The sequence below is a fragment of the Plectropomus leopardus genome, chromosome 6 (genome assembly GCF_026936395.1).
Source record: "Plectropomus leopardus strain MGB_pleo_1.0 chromosome 6, ASM2693639v1, whole genome shotgun sequence".
Classification (NCBI taxonomy): Eukaryota; Metazoa; Chordata; class Actinopteri; order Perciformes; family Serranidae; genus Plectropomus; species Plectropomus leopardus.
This window is the reverse complement of record NC_142181.1, coordinates 7,444,664-7,462,411: the sequence shown is the minus strand read 5'-3', so window position 1 is coordinate 7,462,411 and position 17,748 is coordinate 7,444,664. Positions and strand designations below refer to the sequence as shown.

The following is a 17,748-nucleotide window of genomic DNA, read 5'->3' as shown; positions in this document are numbered from 1 at the left end:
TCAAACACTCCTCGGTTGTATTTTTATATTGGAGCTATTGTTATTTTTTTCCTCCTCTGTTGTATCTGTGTAAGTACCCGCTGACAGACGCACATCAGCCACCTTTTTGGCCAGCAGCCCAGGCGGGCAGCAGGCGTCTGCATTCCGCTGAAACCAGTCTCAGAAAAACAAAAAAGCCCCCCCAAAAAAATCCTGCACAAAGAGGATCATTACGCGAGAAACTTCATGGGAAATCCACACGTTTATAGAGCTATTAGTGCAAATACATGCCTGTTAACATGCACGTTAAGTGCTAGATTGCAATTTATTTTATTATAAGCTCTATTATAGACGCTGAAGATGAAAGCAAGTCTCGGAGTTGAAGCCGTGCGCCAGCGTATTTACATCGGCTTCTATATTTCCGAGAGGTCCGGCAGTAAAGGTAACGCTGCAGCCAAAAACCCCGAGCTCCATCCTGCCTACCTGTTTACCCCCCTCTCTGTCCAAAAATGTGCACACAGGTACGGTAAAGCCACCTAAGCTCCCCGCCTCCGGGCCAGCCTGCCACTCCAGCCTGGCTTTGACCGTGATCTTGGCTGGCTACAGTGGCAAGGGACACACCGGGTCACCCAAATCTACCTCCAGCATTCCTCCATATCCCTGCACACACGCTGCTGTCGGCTCAGGGAAATGATAATATGAATAGCATCGGAGCGCACAATAATCCCCCTCGTGCCAAAAAAACACAACCCCCCCTTCAGCTTCAAATCTAACTTTTCTTTAGGGCTGATTCGCATCCGCTGACATTATCTCCATCTCTGCTGTATGCATTGCATGTATAGATGTGTTCGTGCTGAGAAATATCAGGGCATTTAAGGCTCCTAAATTGCACTGACAGCATGCACAAGATAGAAAAAAGCGCAAACGCGCAGGAAATTGTGTTGTACTTACGATTTGAGGGGGTTCTGTACCGCTGTGGCCATTTTGATATAGTATGATAGAATGCAACACTGCAGAGCCCGGTATTGTACATGTAATGTAGCAGCTATTTCAATTTCATTCATTCTCTGGGGCTGCGGCTGGAGCTAGCAGCCAATGGGAGGCGGGAGCGCTCTGTGACAGCTTTGGGGAAGTGTAGTTTTTTACGCATGTCAACATGGAACATGCTGAGGGGCAGCGCACTACAAGTACCGGCGGGGATAGCGGTTTAAGTGGACCACAGTCCCGCCTCGGACTTGTAAAGGCAAAGCCATCCCCTAGTTCCGAATTTACAAAAAAAATGTCTACAGTTATGTCAAGGTTGGGTTGCAGGACTGTCTGTCAGTGTGTGGATGCCTGCTTCCCTTATGCATTGTTGCCTTGTCTAAGTGATGATGATGATGGGTGAGGCTGAATCTGCCATTCCCAAAATTGCATCACATCATATAGACTAAGAGTTAACTTAATTGATACATTTAATCCTGAATGGATTTTCAAAGAGCGAAAATAGACCTAACATGAAGAAATAAATTAGACCATTTTTCTTTGCACATATGTGTAGAGGCAGCAGGGGGACATTTAGTGTGGTATAGGCCAGGTATCACCTTATCTGTGTGCTTATAATTGGGACCAACTAGTGTATAAGAACAAAAAATAGTTTTAGAAAAGTATTGCCCACATATGAAAGTGGTTAACCATTTTTTTCCTTTTAAAAGTTGCATAATACATAACATTAACCTGCACCACAGCATACAGGTTAATGTCAACTTCATGGATACATTTAAATGAATTTTTGAAATTACTTAGATGTGATTACTTATTTATTTATTTGTTTGTTTGTTTTGCATAGGGTAAATATGTAGGGAAAGCAAGAGAATATACATTTAGTGGGACCATGTATCATCTTACCTGTGTAATAATATTAGGAAACACCTGGTATAGAAGAATAAAATCATATTTTCAGAAAAGTATTATTTAATTTCTCTAAAACTGCACACATATAACGATGGTCCACTCTGTTTTTGTAAAGAAAAGTTGCATAATGCATGATATTAAACTGCACCGCAGGATACAGGCTAAGGGTTCAACTGAATGGATACATCCCATATTGAACTGATTTTTTTTTCAAGAGAAAATAGACTTAATATGAAGAAATTAAGTGGAAAAAAAATATTTTCTTCGCATTCATGTGTAGGGACAGTAAGTGGATATGCATTCAGTGAGTACTGGTTAGGTATCACCTCATTTGGGTGCTTATTATAGAGTACAACAAGTATAGACTTTATACTTTATACAACAAGTATAGGTGACTATTTTTAGAAAGCATCACCTAATTCCCAAGTGGTCAACTTTATTCTACTAAAAAAAGTTGCATAATATATTAAAGTGTAAGCCATTACCTCTCAGTAATACATTTATGCTGTCTACTTAAGTCCAGATTGGGAGTCATTGTGTCTGCATAACCTTACATTAGTCGTGGCTTGTTGATAGACCCGTGGTCTCATGGTTAATCTTATATTATCTATGCTAGGTAGCCTTGCATCGAGCAGCTTTAATTATTCATTAATCAGGGGCGATGGGTTGGGAGTAGGTCTATAATTGATTCTTTCAGACATTTGTCTCTCATGGTTGAGCCCGGAGAAAGGCTGGGACCCTCTTCAATCTCCTCACCCCTCCATTCTCTATTCCTTACTTCCTTAATTCCTTCTTTAAATCCCTTTCTCTCCCTGCTTTGGAAGGAAGGAAGGAATCAAAGGAGGGAATGAGAAAGGAAGGTCTGATGGAGCTCAGCCAGGTCTGTTAGAGCAGCAATGCTGGAATTTCTTTCTCCATGTCCTGTTAGCAGCAGTGGCGCCGCTCTGAAGCCATTCAGTGACATGTGATATTTATAGATCTACGCTAACAAATATTTAATGAACATTAGCAAGCAAGCAGTCCTAACATGGCAGCACTGCTCCAATAAAACACTCTCTGCCAGTTAAATGGGAACTTTTATTCTGTGCGTGTTGCTGTAATTATGAATTAGTTGCTGTTTTTTTTTTTTTAATACGCGTGTTTTCCAGCTTTATAGTGGAATAAATATATCAAGGGCTATGGATTTAAATTTTGTAGGGCTTGCATAATTGATCTGCGCTTTGAAAAATGTGCCACATAATACACAGAGAATTTATGGGTCTGTAAAAGTCGTCATTTCTAGTTTTATGTTTTCTTATCCTGTGATTTCGGAAGTTTGTTGAATGGCAGGCAATGTGTCGTTCTGCATTTTGTCCACAGGATGGTGGTGACGTACCATACCGGACAAGACCTCCCCAAAAACGTTGCACTCATTACGTCTTACGTCACCGCCTGCGTGCTCCTTGGCCTCTCCCCCAGCGTCAGCAGTCCACGCGCTGTTGTTGTGATTGACGGACGGAGAGGAGTCATGTTGAACTTTCGTTTCGCTTTTCGCCGTCACAAACATGTTGTAAGTAATTAAACAACGATGTCTGAAATACTAATGAAGGAAATGGAGAGTATCTCAATCGCTCCAGCAAAGGCAGAGGGGATTTCAGACGGTGTCCGGAGCTTCCTGCTGGTGGATGAACAAGAAAACCTGCAGGTAAAGTTAGCTAGCGTCAACCGAGCTAACGGATGCTAACGTTTAGCTGCTAAGCTAAAGAGAGGAAGAAACAACACACATTGTAATAAAGGCCATTAACTGCTGGTTGTCACTGTTGCTAACATTTACAGTGTTGATACGAGATCCTAATTAACATTAGGCTACTAAACACCAAGCTAATGTTACATTATCGTGTCTAACTTAAAGTAAATTTCTGACATAATTATTTCCACTTTTTTCATTCCTAACGTCCGTGATGTTTAGCTTGTAGTTTTGTTTTTGCTAACAAGTGCTTAAGATGCTTCAAAAAAATAAACGACAGCTTCTACTAAAGGAGGCAGAGCAAAATATTAGGAAAGTCCCTGGTGAGTCATACAGCCCAGCTGACCTGCAGGGAGTCACCCTCCTGTTATATCGTTCTTACGCCAGGACAAAGTGCAGGCGATAGTGGTGATTATTTTACGTATCCAAAAAGTCAGTGATGTTAGCAAAAACAAGTGTGTCTTTACTGTTTGTCCCCAACACTTATGTCGTGATAGGGGTCGAAAATGACCCACCACCACGTTTATCAACCTAGAAACTCCCCTAAATTATCTTTTTCAACCTGAAAACGAGAATAACCCCAACATGACAACAAGTGAAATACTGCCTTTGTTCATATTGCCAAGACAACTGTACGCCAAGAGGGTAAAGATCTTGTCTTGGGGGTCATTTTTAACCCGGGTGTTATGAAATTATTTTCATAACACAAAAACCACACACACACACACACAATCTGCATAGTCCATGCATACAAACTTGCAGGCTGTCCTCATTGTACAGTATAGTATACTATGTTGCTAAAGACTGTTGTTTCCCTATAATAAAATCCAGTAAAAACGACTTTTTCCATATTTCTTCTCCTTTCTTATGCTACATAAGTGATATATCTTGCTCAAAATTTATGTTTACACCTAGTCAGAGTCAGCTTTATTGTCAATTCTGCAATGTCTGTTAGACATACAGGAATCAAAAATATCTTTCTCTACATGCCCACAGTGCAAAGAAGTACAAAGAGAAAATACAGAATAAAAAATATCCAAATAGTCAGGGATGTATGCAAAAACAATTGTGTCCTTACTGATTGTCCTTAACCCTTTTTTGATCTTAGTGGTTGAAAATGACCCGCCACCACGTTTAACAACATAGACCCCCCCCCAAAAATAATCTTTTTATACTATGCTGCTAAAGACTTTTATTGTTTCCCTATAATAAAATGCAGTCACTTAGGCTATGTAAGTGATATATCTTGCTCAAAATGTATGTTTACACCTAGTCAGAGTCAGCTTTATTGTCAATTCTTCCATGTAATGTATATACACACATACGCTATATATATGTAAATATATATGTGTGTGTATGTGTATATGTATATATGAATATTTGCATCTGTGCAATATGGTGCAATGTGGTGGGTGCAATAGGCCGGGGGATAGCATTGTACCAGGTAATAAATTATATACAAGTACAGCAGCAGAAACAGAGTTTATAGTGCAGGAGTTTTCAGTACATTTAGCAATAATAATAATAATAAGTCTCTACTTTAGTAAAGAAATCAATTATGATGGTTGTGTTGTAATAACAACAAGTGAATTTCACTGATAAAATGCAGTCCCTCTGCACTGTGAAAGGAAAACCTAGATATTCACAAAGTTTGTGATGAGTGGCAAATTGTTTCCTCATGCAAAATAGATTTGGGGTTTAAATTCAATCAAGCTGCTTTATTTTAGGGTTTAGTGAAGGCAGGTCATTTTTTACCCTTAGGATGAGTTGTGTAGAAAGTTAAGAAGGGTGAACAGAAGGGTTAAAGAGCTGTAGGCTGGATAGCCTATTGATAATGAATACAGTCTTCATTTCAGATTTCTTTTTGAGCTAAATATTCTCAAAGATTAGTGTAATAAGGATAACCCAGATCTTGATTTTGTTGTGTGTTAAGGCTCCTTGTCATCCAAGACTGAATTGCTTACACAAATTCAATAAGACTTTCCCTTGATTCAATGAAATGAGCAGGGGAGCCAATGATATCATGTTAAGACAACCCAGCAATCCATCCTAATGCTCTCTGCATTGTGTTCCTTCTTTAACTTTCTGCAGGTCCGCGATGAGTCTGAGTTTGTGGACAGACTCGGCTGTGGGGACGTGGCAGGAGTCAAAGTTCTCTCCATCTTTGGCAACACCGGCGACGGGAAGTCCCATACCCTCAACCACATCCTGTTCGGTGGTGAGAGCGTGTTCTACACTTCCAAGTCCCCCAGCTCCTGTACGGTGGGAGTGTGGGCTGCGTATGACCCCAACCATAACCTGGTCGCCCTGGATACAGAGGGCCTGCTGGGGGCTGCAGTCAAACAGAACCAGAGGATGCGGCTGCTGCTAAAGGTAATTTTCATTCAAACCTTTATTTAAGACTCAAGAAGTCAATGAGGGAGACTCTCATTTTCATTGAACAAGGACATTACGACAATCAACAAGCAAACAAATAACAGGTACAATAAAAACAAAATCATACAAAACATCAAGCAACAATGGTCATGTAATTAGCTTAAAAAATACAGGATAATAAACTTGTTAGGCCATAGAAGTACAATTAAAAGCATTGACACCTAATTTAAACATGATTTGAAATAAGGCATTTGAACAGCTGTAATGGTGGAAGAGTGTCCAATTTTAAGTTCCTTTGCAGATTATTCCATGTATAAGGTGCACTGTAAGGAAATTAAATTTTTTCCAGGTTTAGTTGTTATTTGGGGAATGTGGAGCAACAAACTATTCTGCAACTGACTATGTGAGTTTAGAGATAAAAGCTATGAAATATAGAGAGGAAACATTTGTTTCAAAGCTTTATGGATGAATAAAAACCAATGTTGGTCCCGCCTCACCTTTAAATAGTCGCTGGTTAGTTTTGTTGGTATTAACTGATAGCTGAATGTGTAAATCTGGAATATTAGTTTGTCCTCACTCACACAATGTCCAGTTCACTGCTGTCTGTGATTAGGGTGAATAAAGGTGTGCTGACACATTTTGGAAATGGCAACTGGGTTTTGTGCTCAGATTCGTTGTTAGGCAGCTAGTAATCATTTACAGGCTTCATACGTGCTCAATAGATCTTAAACTGTATTACAGTGCCTCCAAACCCCCAGTTTTCTTGCTCAGCTCAGTGTTGCACCAGCACCATGCGATGCTGGTAGTATCAGCACACAGGTGCAGGAGGCGTCTCCTGTTTTACAGATAGCTGGTTGCAAGAAAGTGGTTTGATCACTGGAGCTGCCAATAATTAGCTTGTTAATAGATGAGTCGATTGAAAGAACATTAATCACCAACTACTATGGAAATCGATTAATAGTTTCAGTCATTTTGTAAGGAATAATGTCAGACATTTTGGTGCCAGCTTTTTAAATGTGAGAATTTTCTGCTTTCTCTTGTCTGTCATGATAGTATATTAAGTTTCTTTGGAGTTTGGACCATTGCATTGACAAAAGAAGACATTTGATCAATTTTATTGACTGTACAATTAATCTATTAATCATGAAAACTATTGGCAGATTATTTAACTTTGAAACTAATTGTTAGTTTCAGTCTTAGACACACATCAAGTGTAAGTCTCTGCAAATTTAATGAGTAGAAAAGTGAGATTTGATGTGAAGTTTGGGTCTTATCAGCTATTGTGTTTTGCAAAACATTATTGTATTCTTTTAATTATTTTCCTCACAAAATTAGCAGTGTTTCTGGGTATGTTGAGAGGGCTACAAGTCAAATGCTGCAGACTGTAAGTCCTTTCTTGTCACTGTGTGTTTTAATGTTCAAAATTAGATGTAACATGTCTTTATCATCAGATCCTTGTACACACATCTATTTTCCATTTCTCCATGTGTCCTGTTTTCTTTGTGAAGGTCACAGATGTAATTTTTTTGTTACTGTGAAATGAAGTGATGACAAAATACAAAACAAGCACAACAACATACAAACAGTCATGAGAGACAAACAATGGCATATACAATGAAACAATGAAACAACAATGAAAATAAAGATAGTGAAACAAAACAATACAAAACAAAACAGGGATACAGCACAGGCTTTAGATGATGGGTATAGGAAATGTGGTAAAAACAAAACAAAAAAAATCACAGAGATTTGAAAAAAACATATACGTAGATGGATGAGTGTGTGATGTCATAGATGTGATTCTTTCTGAGCTCTATGTATATACTACCTTCTTTCCTAGGTATTGGCAGTTTCTGATATAGTGGTGTATCGTACACGGGCAGAGCGTCTCCACAACGATATGTTCCAGTTTCTGAGTAATGCGTCGGGGGCCTACCTGAAGCACTTCACCCCGGAGCTCAGGGCCCTCTCCAGCCGCTGTGGTCTGGACGTGCCCCTCTCTTCTCTTGGGCCCGCTGTTATCGTCTTTCAGGAGACAACACACACCCAGTTGCTCGGTCATGGTAAGGAGGGAAATATACTAAATGGCATGCATATACTCTACGTGATCACAAAAAAACATCTCAGTCTTAGGAGCACAGTCTGTTTTTCTGGATTTCATTTTCTGGTTTTTAATCTCTTGTTCTGGGGTTCCTGTTGACCAACTAAAATGTGTTTTTCCTGTCCCTTGTAGATTCAAAGGTGGCGGGCCATGCCGACACGCTGCTCCAGAAGCGTTTTCACGACTTGGGCTTGAGGACAGAGGCCTTCAGCTCAGTGCAGTATGTTGGCACCCAGACCATCACGCCTCCCACTGACTACAATAGGCTGCTGGAGGCCGTCAGGCAGCAAGTGAAGAACACTCACACACGCTCTCCCCGCCAGCCCGGGATAGTGTTTCACGCTCTGGAGGTCAGTGGTGGACTAGTACTGCCTTTGTTAAGTAGATACCAAGTATAATTCTAGGGAAATTAATCAGAGAGGTGAAGATTTATGTTGCTCTTTGATCACGTTAAGGTGCACATACGATGCGCAATTTGAGCCCGTTTTAGAAATGTGGTCATTTAATTCCAATTCCCAAATTAAAGTAAATCATCAGTAATGTAAAGCTTAAGCCCTTTGCACACCAGAAGCATGCAATTAAAATGCATGTAATTAATTTTTTCAAACCTGTAGCCATTCAGTGCAAGCGTTCACATCAGCAACGGCTTTTATCTTTCAATCAAAATGCTTGTTATTGCCACATCAATCTCAAAACAGTCAATATGGCAGACCGGTTGTTTCACAAAACCCAGTTTTGTACGATAAAAGGGAAAAACATTACAAAGATAATGACCTCAAAGACAACGTGTGAGGGAAAATCGCATCGGAGCTGCAGTATGAGGATGGTGTGTGTTTAAACAAGCTTCTATAAATCTAACATTAAATAGTCTTAAAAATCAGAAAAATAATGGTGCAAAATAAGCACCAGGAGAGTATTCCAGAAAGCAGGTTATGTGAAAACTCTGAGTATGTTAACCCAGAGATAAGGGAAAGTCTTTGTTGTCCGTTCCAGAAAGAGAGTTAAGTCAAACTCCATGGTAACTGACTGTGTGAACATAACCTGCTCTCTGACAGTTTTCTATAAGAAACACTGAGTTTCTACCTGACTCGTCTCATCTGAGGCAAGCTGTCAACATGGATTGTCCATGTTTTCGCCATCCAATAGATATCGAAGCAGATTAGTCAGTGCCGTGCATCGGGAGAGGCTATTCAGATTGGACGTGCTCTCGTTCCCCAATGAATATCTGCTATAATCCATCCATATAATCCATAATCTAGGACTGAAAGAGACTGCTTCTACAATTTTCTTTCTACAGGATAAGGGAAAACGAGACTTATTTCTGTATAAAAAAAGAACAAGCTTAATTTTTTATTTTTGTCAGTGTGTCAATATGAGTTTTGAAGGTGAATTTTTCATCAATCCAGATGATTGAATATTTATAATGTGGGACTCTTTCAAATATTGTACCATTTAAAGTGCAGATCTGGAGGGTGGTGTTGTTAATGTTTTTGGCTCTAGAGAACAGCATATATTTTGTTTTATCTGCATTTAATACAAGGTGAAGATTTATCAGTGTAGCTTGCAAAGCACCGACGGCAAGTTGCAAGTTTTCAGTGGCTGATTCTACATCATAACAAATTTTGTGCATTGTGTTACGTTTTTATAATTAGTAATTTATTGAATTTTCGAAAGTAAGGTGACCTACAGTCATGGCCGAGCACAATATGACTTACCTTTTTGAATTATGTTTATATTTCATTTTCAGTTGCTTCCAAGTGCATTTTTCCCCTGTGGGATTGCACCTCTTCGCTGTGATTTTAATAAAGTGCAGTTAAATGTTAAGTCACTGGACACAGACATTCAAACTTACACATTGACATGGCCAGCGATTTTCTCCCATGCCGCTTTTCTCTCCTCAGCTGCTGCAGCGGTGTTACTTTTCTTTCTGAATATAGGATCATATCCGCCATAGGCAGCACAATAATGTAGAGACAGGTGTCCCAAAAAGAACGTATAAATCATTTTCTACAAAAAGGGGTCAGTCTGGAGCAGCTGATCCGGACATGATTGGCCCCACTGCACGGCAAATGAGACCAAATGAAGCCAAATTCAGTCTGACTCTAAAATGAGTCGCGCGGCTCAAAAATTTGGTCAGAAACGGGCTCAAATCATACAATATATGTCCAGCTTTAGTCTTTTAGTCGTGACTTTTATCGTACTTTGTGTACACATCTCCCATCATTCTTTACCTTCCTTTTTCACGTTTCCGTAGGCTCTAAGTGAGCGTTTCTGTGGGGAACTGTCGGACGATAAGATGACCCCCTACTCCTTCTTCCCAGACGAGTACTTCACCTGTTCCGCTGTCTGCCTCAGCTGCAAGTAAGTCATCCTAAACATTTTTCGCAGATACCACTGCAAAGCCTAAAAAAATTCCCCAGCCAAAAAAATTCTGAAGCACTGGACAAAAGAGCAAATAAATTGTCAAATCATTCAGTCACTATACATACATATATATGATTTAGTAATTGTTGCTTTTACATTTTCAGTGCTTACAATCTCCTTTTTCTACTTCCTGCAAAAAACTTAAAACAGAATAAAAAAAAAACAGAATATTCTTCGGAAATAAAAGAATTCCTTGATTTGTGTTTAAGCTTTTCATAGTTAGTTAAGAATATGGGGGAGGGCTGTATCACTGCTCTGGTTGTACATGGTTCCACTCTCATGAAAAACTTTGGAAAAGTCACGTTTTGTTGTTTGTAATGAAATTGTTACAGTAATCTTTGTGAATAACGTATGTAAGGTATTATCACGGCAAATTCATTTTCTGTTGGAGCTGACACAATGTTGCTCTAATACGCGTTGATGTGGTACAAAGTTTTATTTACCATCACATATGTTTCATCATTTTTTTCCCCAATTTCTGTCTCTCCCTTCATGTTTGCCAGCTAATTGGAATAAAGTTTGATTAAAGTTTGAATATGATATGTTTGAAAAGCGCCCAGCACATGAGGCGAGAGGAAAATAATATTATGGGTTCTTGGAAAGTCATTGAAAAAAAGTTTTATCCATGAAAATGTGTGTGGGACCCTTGTTTTAATTTTTTAATTTTGGGCAGCAAATCCTGTTGCCTTCCTCTGCAGGATGCTTGATGAGCGATATCTCGCTCCACTGCTCCCCTCCTTGTTGCAGTCTACTGTCCATTACTCTGTTACTCAAAGAATATATCATTCATTCAGCTCTTCAAACATGGAGACAGGTCAGATGGCCATTTGGACTAAAAGCGTTCTGCAGTCTCTGGGGTCTCACCTTGCTCCCCACTCTGTTGTGGATAAAATCTGCTCCTCATTGTCAAACCTCAGGTCATCAGACATCTTAACATTAATCCTTTGCGTCCTTTAACAAATTGCAAATCCAGTTTCTACTTGAACAACATTTTTTCCAAATGTTTAGATTTTTACTGTGGAGATGTTGTAGATGAACTTTTAACATTCGTTTTTTTTGTGCAAAATCATATCGAATTTCAAAATATTTATACATATAAATGTTATCTCTTAAGTTTGGGTACATCCTTCTTCAGAAGAATCTTCACACAGCAGTTAAAGACTTTTATAGCCAGATGGAAACAAACAGACGCACAAACAGAAACCTTTAAGTCGCCTGTGGCTGGAATTTATTCTCTTGAAGGAGAAATCTGTTGTTGTCCTTTTGGATTTTAACTGTCTCCCCAGTGGGACTCATTAAACTTGATGTGTTTTCCATGTTTTTGTAAAGGAGAAACAGGAGTCCCCTATTCCTTGTGTTTCTTTTTTGTGGAAATTTGAGAGAAGTGTGGGTGGGAGAAATCATAAGACTGGATCTGAAAGGATTGAGTCGGGGATTAATGGACTGAACACATCGGTCAGACTTGAAACCGCTGACTAGGACATCTGTTAGTCTGAAACTTTTGGTTTCTGTCTCGACTCCAGCATTCGCTGTAAAAATGGAATGAACCATCTAAGAGACAGGGTTCCCCATATGGCTGATGGACTGTGCCAGTATGCACACCAGTTCAACAACAAAGTCCTTATCTGTAAGGTAAGACTGACTCCTGACTCCAGTTAGTTTAGTTTAACTGGGAACCAGTCTAAAATAGAATACTATTAATGTGGTTTCACCTGTTAAGATGTTGTACCAACTGTTTCATGCTGTCTTGTTCTGATGTCCCTTTAAAAAATATTCTTTACATGCTATCTCACAAATTACACTATTTAAAAAAAATTCCATATTGTTTTCTCTGTATTATGTCAGAGATGTTATGAAGGAGGCAGAGAGGTGATTGTCTTGCCCAAGACGTCAGCCTCAACTGACAACCCATGGTTTGGACTGGCCAAGTATGCCTGGTCAGGGTACGTAAACCCACACACAGGCAAAAACACACACTTTTTCATTGCCTGTCATTCAGTCATCTCATGTTGTTTTCCCGCCTCCCCATCAGCTATGTGTTGGAGTGTGCAAGCTGTGGTGTAATCTACCGCAGCAGACAGTACTGGATGGGAAACCAGGACCCTGAGAGCGGTGTGGTGCGATCTGAGATCAAGCACGTCTGGGAGGGGGTGAGTACTCCACCCTTTATCTCATCCTCCAGTTTGTAGTTTTATTATAAAAGTACTGAATACTCGGGTTTTTGTTAAGTCATGATATTATGCCTAGTTATCTAATATAACTGCTCCTTGAAGCCAGACCAAAACATTTAGAAGACGAGATTACAGGACATTTGGTTTTTGTGGTGGATCATCACATTCATTATATGCTGAACATTCATTCAAGTTTCATGTTCAATAAGAATAACATCTGCCATCAAGACAACATTAAAATAGCAACATCTTGCATCAAGTTTTTGATCGATTTATTGAAATTCTTATTTTGAACATTATTTTTTCCAAGACCGTAAAGTGACCAAATCCAGTGTTTGAAAAGGAGTGGAAAGAAGTATAAACTTATCTGAACTTACCCCCTCTTCATTGTTCAAGTAACTAATAAATCAACATACGCTTCCCTACTTAAATAACGTAACTCATGAATGCAAAATAAATAGAAATGAAATGTATATGCACACACATATGCACAGATACACATATATACATATACACACACACACACACACATACACACATATATACATACACACATACATATATACATGCATATACACAGCAGTTGGCTTTACTAAGACTAAGATCTTACAAGTGATGGATTTTAACCATTTATCATTAATCTTTAGTCGGGATTCTTTGATTGGTACCGTAGTGATTCATTGTTAGACCTTTTCCAGTCAGTCTTGTTTTTGTCTGTCTCTCATCCCTCGCTGTAAAACCCTGCGCCTCTCCTTCAGTCGTCTGCATTTTTCATCCCTCTTTCTTCTTTCAGTCGGACACCTTTTTGACCAACCACCAGAACGCTGCCCAGAGGGTCCTGGATGGGATGAACTATGTGATCCAGTCAGTGTCGGAGTACAGCACCAGGCCCACCAAAGCTGTGGCTTCCTGGCTCACTGACCAGGTGGCACCACCATACTGGAGACCCAACACAGACATCACTGTGAGTACGGAGAGCTGAAGCTGAGGCAAGCAATAAACACTGTGGAGCAATTCAGATAACAAGGAGCACACCACCACCTGTGAAAATATCATCCCTTTGTTTTAAATAACAATAGCTTGACACACAGAAGTTTTGACATTGTTAAACATTTTCTCACTCAGTGCCTGCAATAATAATGTTATCATGTCTCTCATGCCATCGCTGAATCTTTTTCTCCCCCATGCCCCACAGGCCTGTCACGGCTGTCAGAAGGTGTTTGAGGAGGCAGAGAGGAAACACCACTGCAGATCCTGTGGTGAGGGTTTCTGTCACCCCTGCTCCAGTCACAGGATGCCGGTGCCTGAGCGAGGCTGGGGTAGCGGCCCTGTCAGGGTGTGTGAGGCCTGCTACCGACAGGGGGGGCCATCTGACACTAACAACCAAGGTGAGCAATCTCCAGCCAGTTTGTGAACTTCGACCACGTTGTTTCTGTTTTAAGTGTTAGATGTCATTTTAATAAAGCAAGGAGTATTGACAGATCTGTTTGCATTTTGTGAACTAATACAGAACAGGGTTAGTGAACATAATCGGTAAGAAGTGGTACAGTCACATTCCTAAATATTTAAAAGATGCAGACATTTCTTGTATTTAGACACTGATGGGCCAATTCGCAAAAAATGGATTGCAGCAGCTGATAGCACCATGAATTGTGCATCATCTCAAGGTCCAATTCATGAAAGACATTGCACTAATGATATTGTATTATATGCCCATAATGTTTTGCAGCTGGGTTCAATTTGCCCTCTTTCTGTATCTGATTGCAATTGTCTATATTTCAAAGTATAACTGTTGTTTCTGCACCAGGATCACAGTAAGCCAAAAAATGGCAGAGAGAAAAAGAAAACTAAAACTAACTGAAGAGGTGTTCCTTAAATCAAAAACACAAATATATTTTGATTTTGGGGTGAACTGACCCTCTAATTACATGCAACCAGCACAGGAGCACTCTTTCTTTTCGCCCTTTGCTTGTAATTACCTTTGCCCGCATTTAAATATTATATTGCTGCTATTGTGCATTGTACATCTGTGTCTTTCTCACACATATTTAAACTGTGTGTTTTTCTTTAGTGTGTAAGGTGGAGCCTCGTGGTCTGATTGCTCGCAGGGTGACGGAGGTGGCCCAGTCTACACTGGACATGGTCACCACAGCTGTGGAGTACCCTCTCTGTGAGTGCAGCTGCATTTTACCTCTACACTCTTTGTCAGTGCATTGCAGCTGATGGCTTTTGACGCACCGATTTCTCGTACATGACTGTAATTACAATTTTACAGAACAAAATGTGATTGTTAAAGCTGAAATTGTATTCTCTGTTCAATAAATGTCAAAGAATTTCAACATTGTTTTGGGCAGGGGAAGAAATGACAACCGTGTTGCAAAAACCAAAATGTGTGCTGGCAACAGTTGACTCTAAACTTCTGCAAATGAGGTGGATGTAGTGAACCTCTGTGCCACTTTGACTTGATGGCTCACTTGCCAAGAATGTATGGCATAAATAAACCCGTAGCGGTGAGTTATCAGGCGTTATTTATTAGGAGATTGGTGATTCACACCATAAACATTAATGAAGCTTGGGATACTGTAAAGTGTATATAATAATACGCTGTTTCACAGAACGCTCTGTTCAGATACAGATAGAAACGCAGTCACAAAAACAACATACAAACTTGAATTTAATATTTGCTGTTGTACTCTCCTCAGGTTTTGTGAAAGATGTGGCTCGGCCAGACTACTGGGTGCCAGACCAGGACATTACCCAGTGCCGCCAGTGTTCCAAAACCTTCACTCCGGCGATGTCCAAGCACCACTGCCGGGCCTGTGGAGAGGGAGTGTGCGGCCCCTGCTCCACACATTTCAAGCCTGTGCCCTCCCGAGGCTGGGACCACCCAGTCAGAGTGTGTGACAGCTGCCACGCCTGCACGGACAGTCTCTGAGCTTTATCAACAGGGAGAACTTCCTCAGATGATCCATAAGTACACTGTGAGTCCTGGCACTGCTGCACCAAGAGAACAACGAGAATTAATTATGCAGCGCTAAATGGCAGGACATAAAACAGGCTTTTTCTGCGTGAAAAGACAGGCTGTTCTGAAGCTAAAATTTGTCCTCACCTGGGTACTAGGCCTGGTGTTATATCAGTGCTGGACCCTGGATCAGCTTTCCAACTCATCTGCCTTTCTTTACCAAGTGATTCTGCAGCAGTTATGAAACAAAACTCATAATAGATCACTAACGACTGCACCTCCGGACCATTTAAACTGTCCTAAAACCAGTAGGACACATGGACAGGTGGATATGTGATTATAACTGACTGGAAATTTAGAAAATGAAGCAATACATCTCAGTTCTTATAAGAACAGGGCTTGTTCTCTTACCTGCGCTGAAGTGTAGTCTCCTTTGTTCATCCATTTGTTTTTGCACAGCCCTGCAACATGCAGCCCATTCTCAATTTGATGGATTTGTTGATTTGTTGATTGGAAAACAAGTGAAAAGGATGCGCAGGGTATAGTGGTAGTTTTTTAAAGTTTTAAGGATTTTAAATTGGTCTGTTTGAAAGACTGTCTAGCTGTCTCTACTACTTGCGTCATCTCTGCAAAACCCTCAGAAAAGTCGAGATTGTGAGTTTTGTTTTTATCCTCACAATCTTCCACTAAGCCATCTCTGAGCTAAGAAAAATTATGAACAGAGGAGGGGAACACAAAGCAGTTCAGACTTTTGGAAAAAAAAGAAACTTTGTGTATGCCTGTGCTACTCTGAAAAGAAAGAGATGGATAAACATGCGCTACAGCAATGTGTGCCTTCATGGGAATCTTAATTTCCATTTCTGTACCCACATGGGGTTGTTTGAGGGGATTACTACATATATGCACGGAGTAATGACATTATTTGTGCCTAATTACAGAGCAGTGTAATCCACAGCCTCGCTCATCTAACTCTTAGGCCAGAAACACACTGACTGCGTTCACAGCGCGTGAGCGTCGCCGAATCTGTTGAGGATTTTTTCGGCACCGGTGTTAACAAGTCAGCAGTTGTCAGCAGAAATAGAGATTCAAAATGGCATTTCGACAGTTATGTTGACTCTATACCACCTTTTACCTCAATTTAAAAGCCTCGCTCTGTCCCAGAGATGAGGAAATACAGACGTATCTGTTTTACTCAAACTTTCTCTGGGCTGGTGTCAAAATAAAAGACCCTGCCAGTGTGAACACTGCAAGCCTGAAACACGCTGCAGTTCGGCGAGGTTGCTGTCACGCACTGCCCATGCAGCCAGTGTGTTTCTGGCATTACACTTGTATCTACAATATGGTGAAATTAATAGGAAGATTAAATCTGTAGCGCAGTACATTATAGACATTCCAGTGTATGGAAATACCTGTGTACTTACAAATGTAGATTGACCTTTCCAAGGTTATTATAAAATGTGGACACTTTTGAGCCACAGAGCGCTCTCACTATAATGAATGCACTTGCACTAGACTGGACATTGAGCTGTTCTGATATTTGAAAGGCATTCAAATTACTTTAAAATGTTAATGGAAAATGATCCTCGGTTTAACATACTGGAAACACGAATGCATTTTCTCTCTGCCTAGAAATCAATTCACTTTTAAAGATGTTTTCCAGTGTAATCTGGAAATTGACAATCTTGATATTTTTTTTCTTGAATCAGGCTTGTCCAAATAAAGACAACAAAGGAAGACTTTGCGTCTCTAAAATGTATTCACTCACACACTGCCTTTCTTGCTTGGTTTCTCTCGTCTCAGACTTAATTCGGCTTTAGAATTTGCATCAAAGAGTATTACTAAATGCTGCAATGATAATTTGAGAAGAAAGACAATGTGGCAATATAAACATGTTATCATGGAAATCAAATAATTCAGCTGCTAGATTTAAAAAAAAAAACATTTAAAGATGAGGCTGAAATTTGCAGACACTTAAGTTAGTGGTTTTCTTAGGAAACAGATCTGCCTTATAGCTTAAAAGATTTTGGATTTTTCTCATCCCATGTCAGGAAAGATTTTACTTCACTGATGTTTATATTTGTTGTGGATGCTTCTGCCAGTTAGCCTACCTGACAGA

At 40.0% G+C, this 17,748-nt stretch overlaps 2 protein-coding genes across 2 annotated transcripts in view; one reads left to right on the top strand and one right to left on the bottom strand.

Moving 5' to 3' along the window:
* Window positions 1-1,058, bottom strand: part of dpf1 (double PHD fingers 1) — a 47,962-nt gene extending 46,904 nt beyond the window's left edge. Inside the window, exon 1 of the mRNA XM_088078608.1 lies at window positions 931-1,058. Within this exon, the coding sequence (XP_087934734.1) occupies window positions 931-1,043 (113 nt within the window). The 5' untranslated portion in view covers window positions 1,044-1,058. The remainder of the gene's footprint in view (window positions 1-930) is intronic.
* The window catches only part of LOC121943542 (zinc finger FYVE domain-containing protein 1), a 70,926-nt gene extending 53,560 nt beyond the window's left edge, over window positions 1-17,366 (top strand). The window contains exons 3-14 of the mRNA XM_088078607.1: window positions 3,232-3,556; window positions 5,690-5,971; window positions 7,815-8,037; window positions 8,208-8,425; window positions 10,330-10,436; window positions 12,023-12,131; window positions 12,345-12,442; window positions 12,532-12,649; window positions 13,464-13,634; window positions 13,866-14,058; window positions 14,742-14,840; window positions 15,373-17,366. Of these exons, the coding sequence (XP_087934733.1) occupies window positions 3,440-3,556; window positions 5,690-5,971; window positions 7,815-8,037; window positions 8,208-8,425; window positions 10,330-10,436; window positions 12,023-12,131; window positions 12,345-12,442; window positions 12,532-12,649; window positions 13,464-13,634; window positions 13,866-14,058; window positions 14,742-14,840; window positions 15,373-15,605 (1,968 nt within the window). The 5' untranslated portion in view covers window positions 3,232-3,439 and the 3' untranslated portion in view covers window positions 15,606-17,366. The remainder of the gene's footprint in view (window positions 1-3,231; window positions 3,557-5,689; window positions 5,972-7,814; window positions 8,038-8,207; window positions 8,426-10,329; window positions 10,437-12,022; window positions 12,132-12,344; window positions 12,443-12,531; window positions 12,650-13,463; window positions 13,635-13,865; window positions 14,059-14,741; window positions 14,841-15,372) is intronic.
* Window positions 17,367-17,748: the final 382 nt, after the last annotated feature.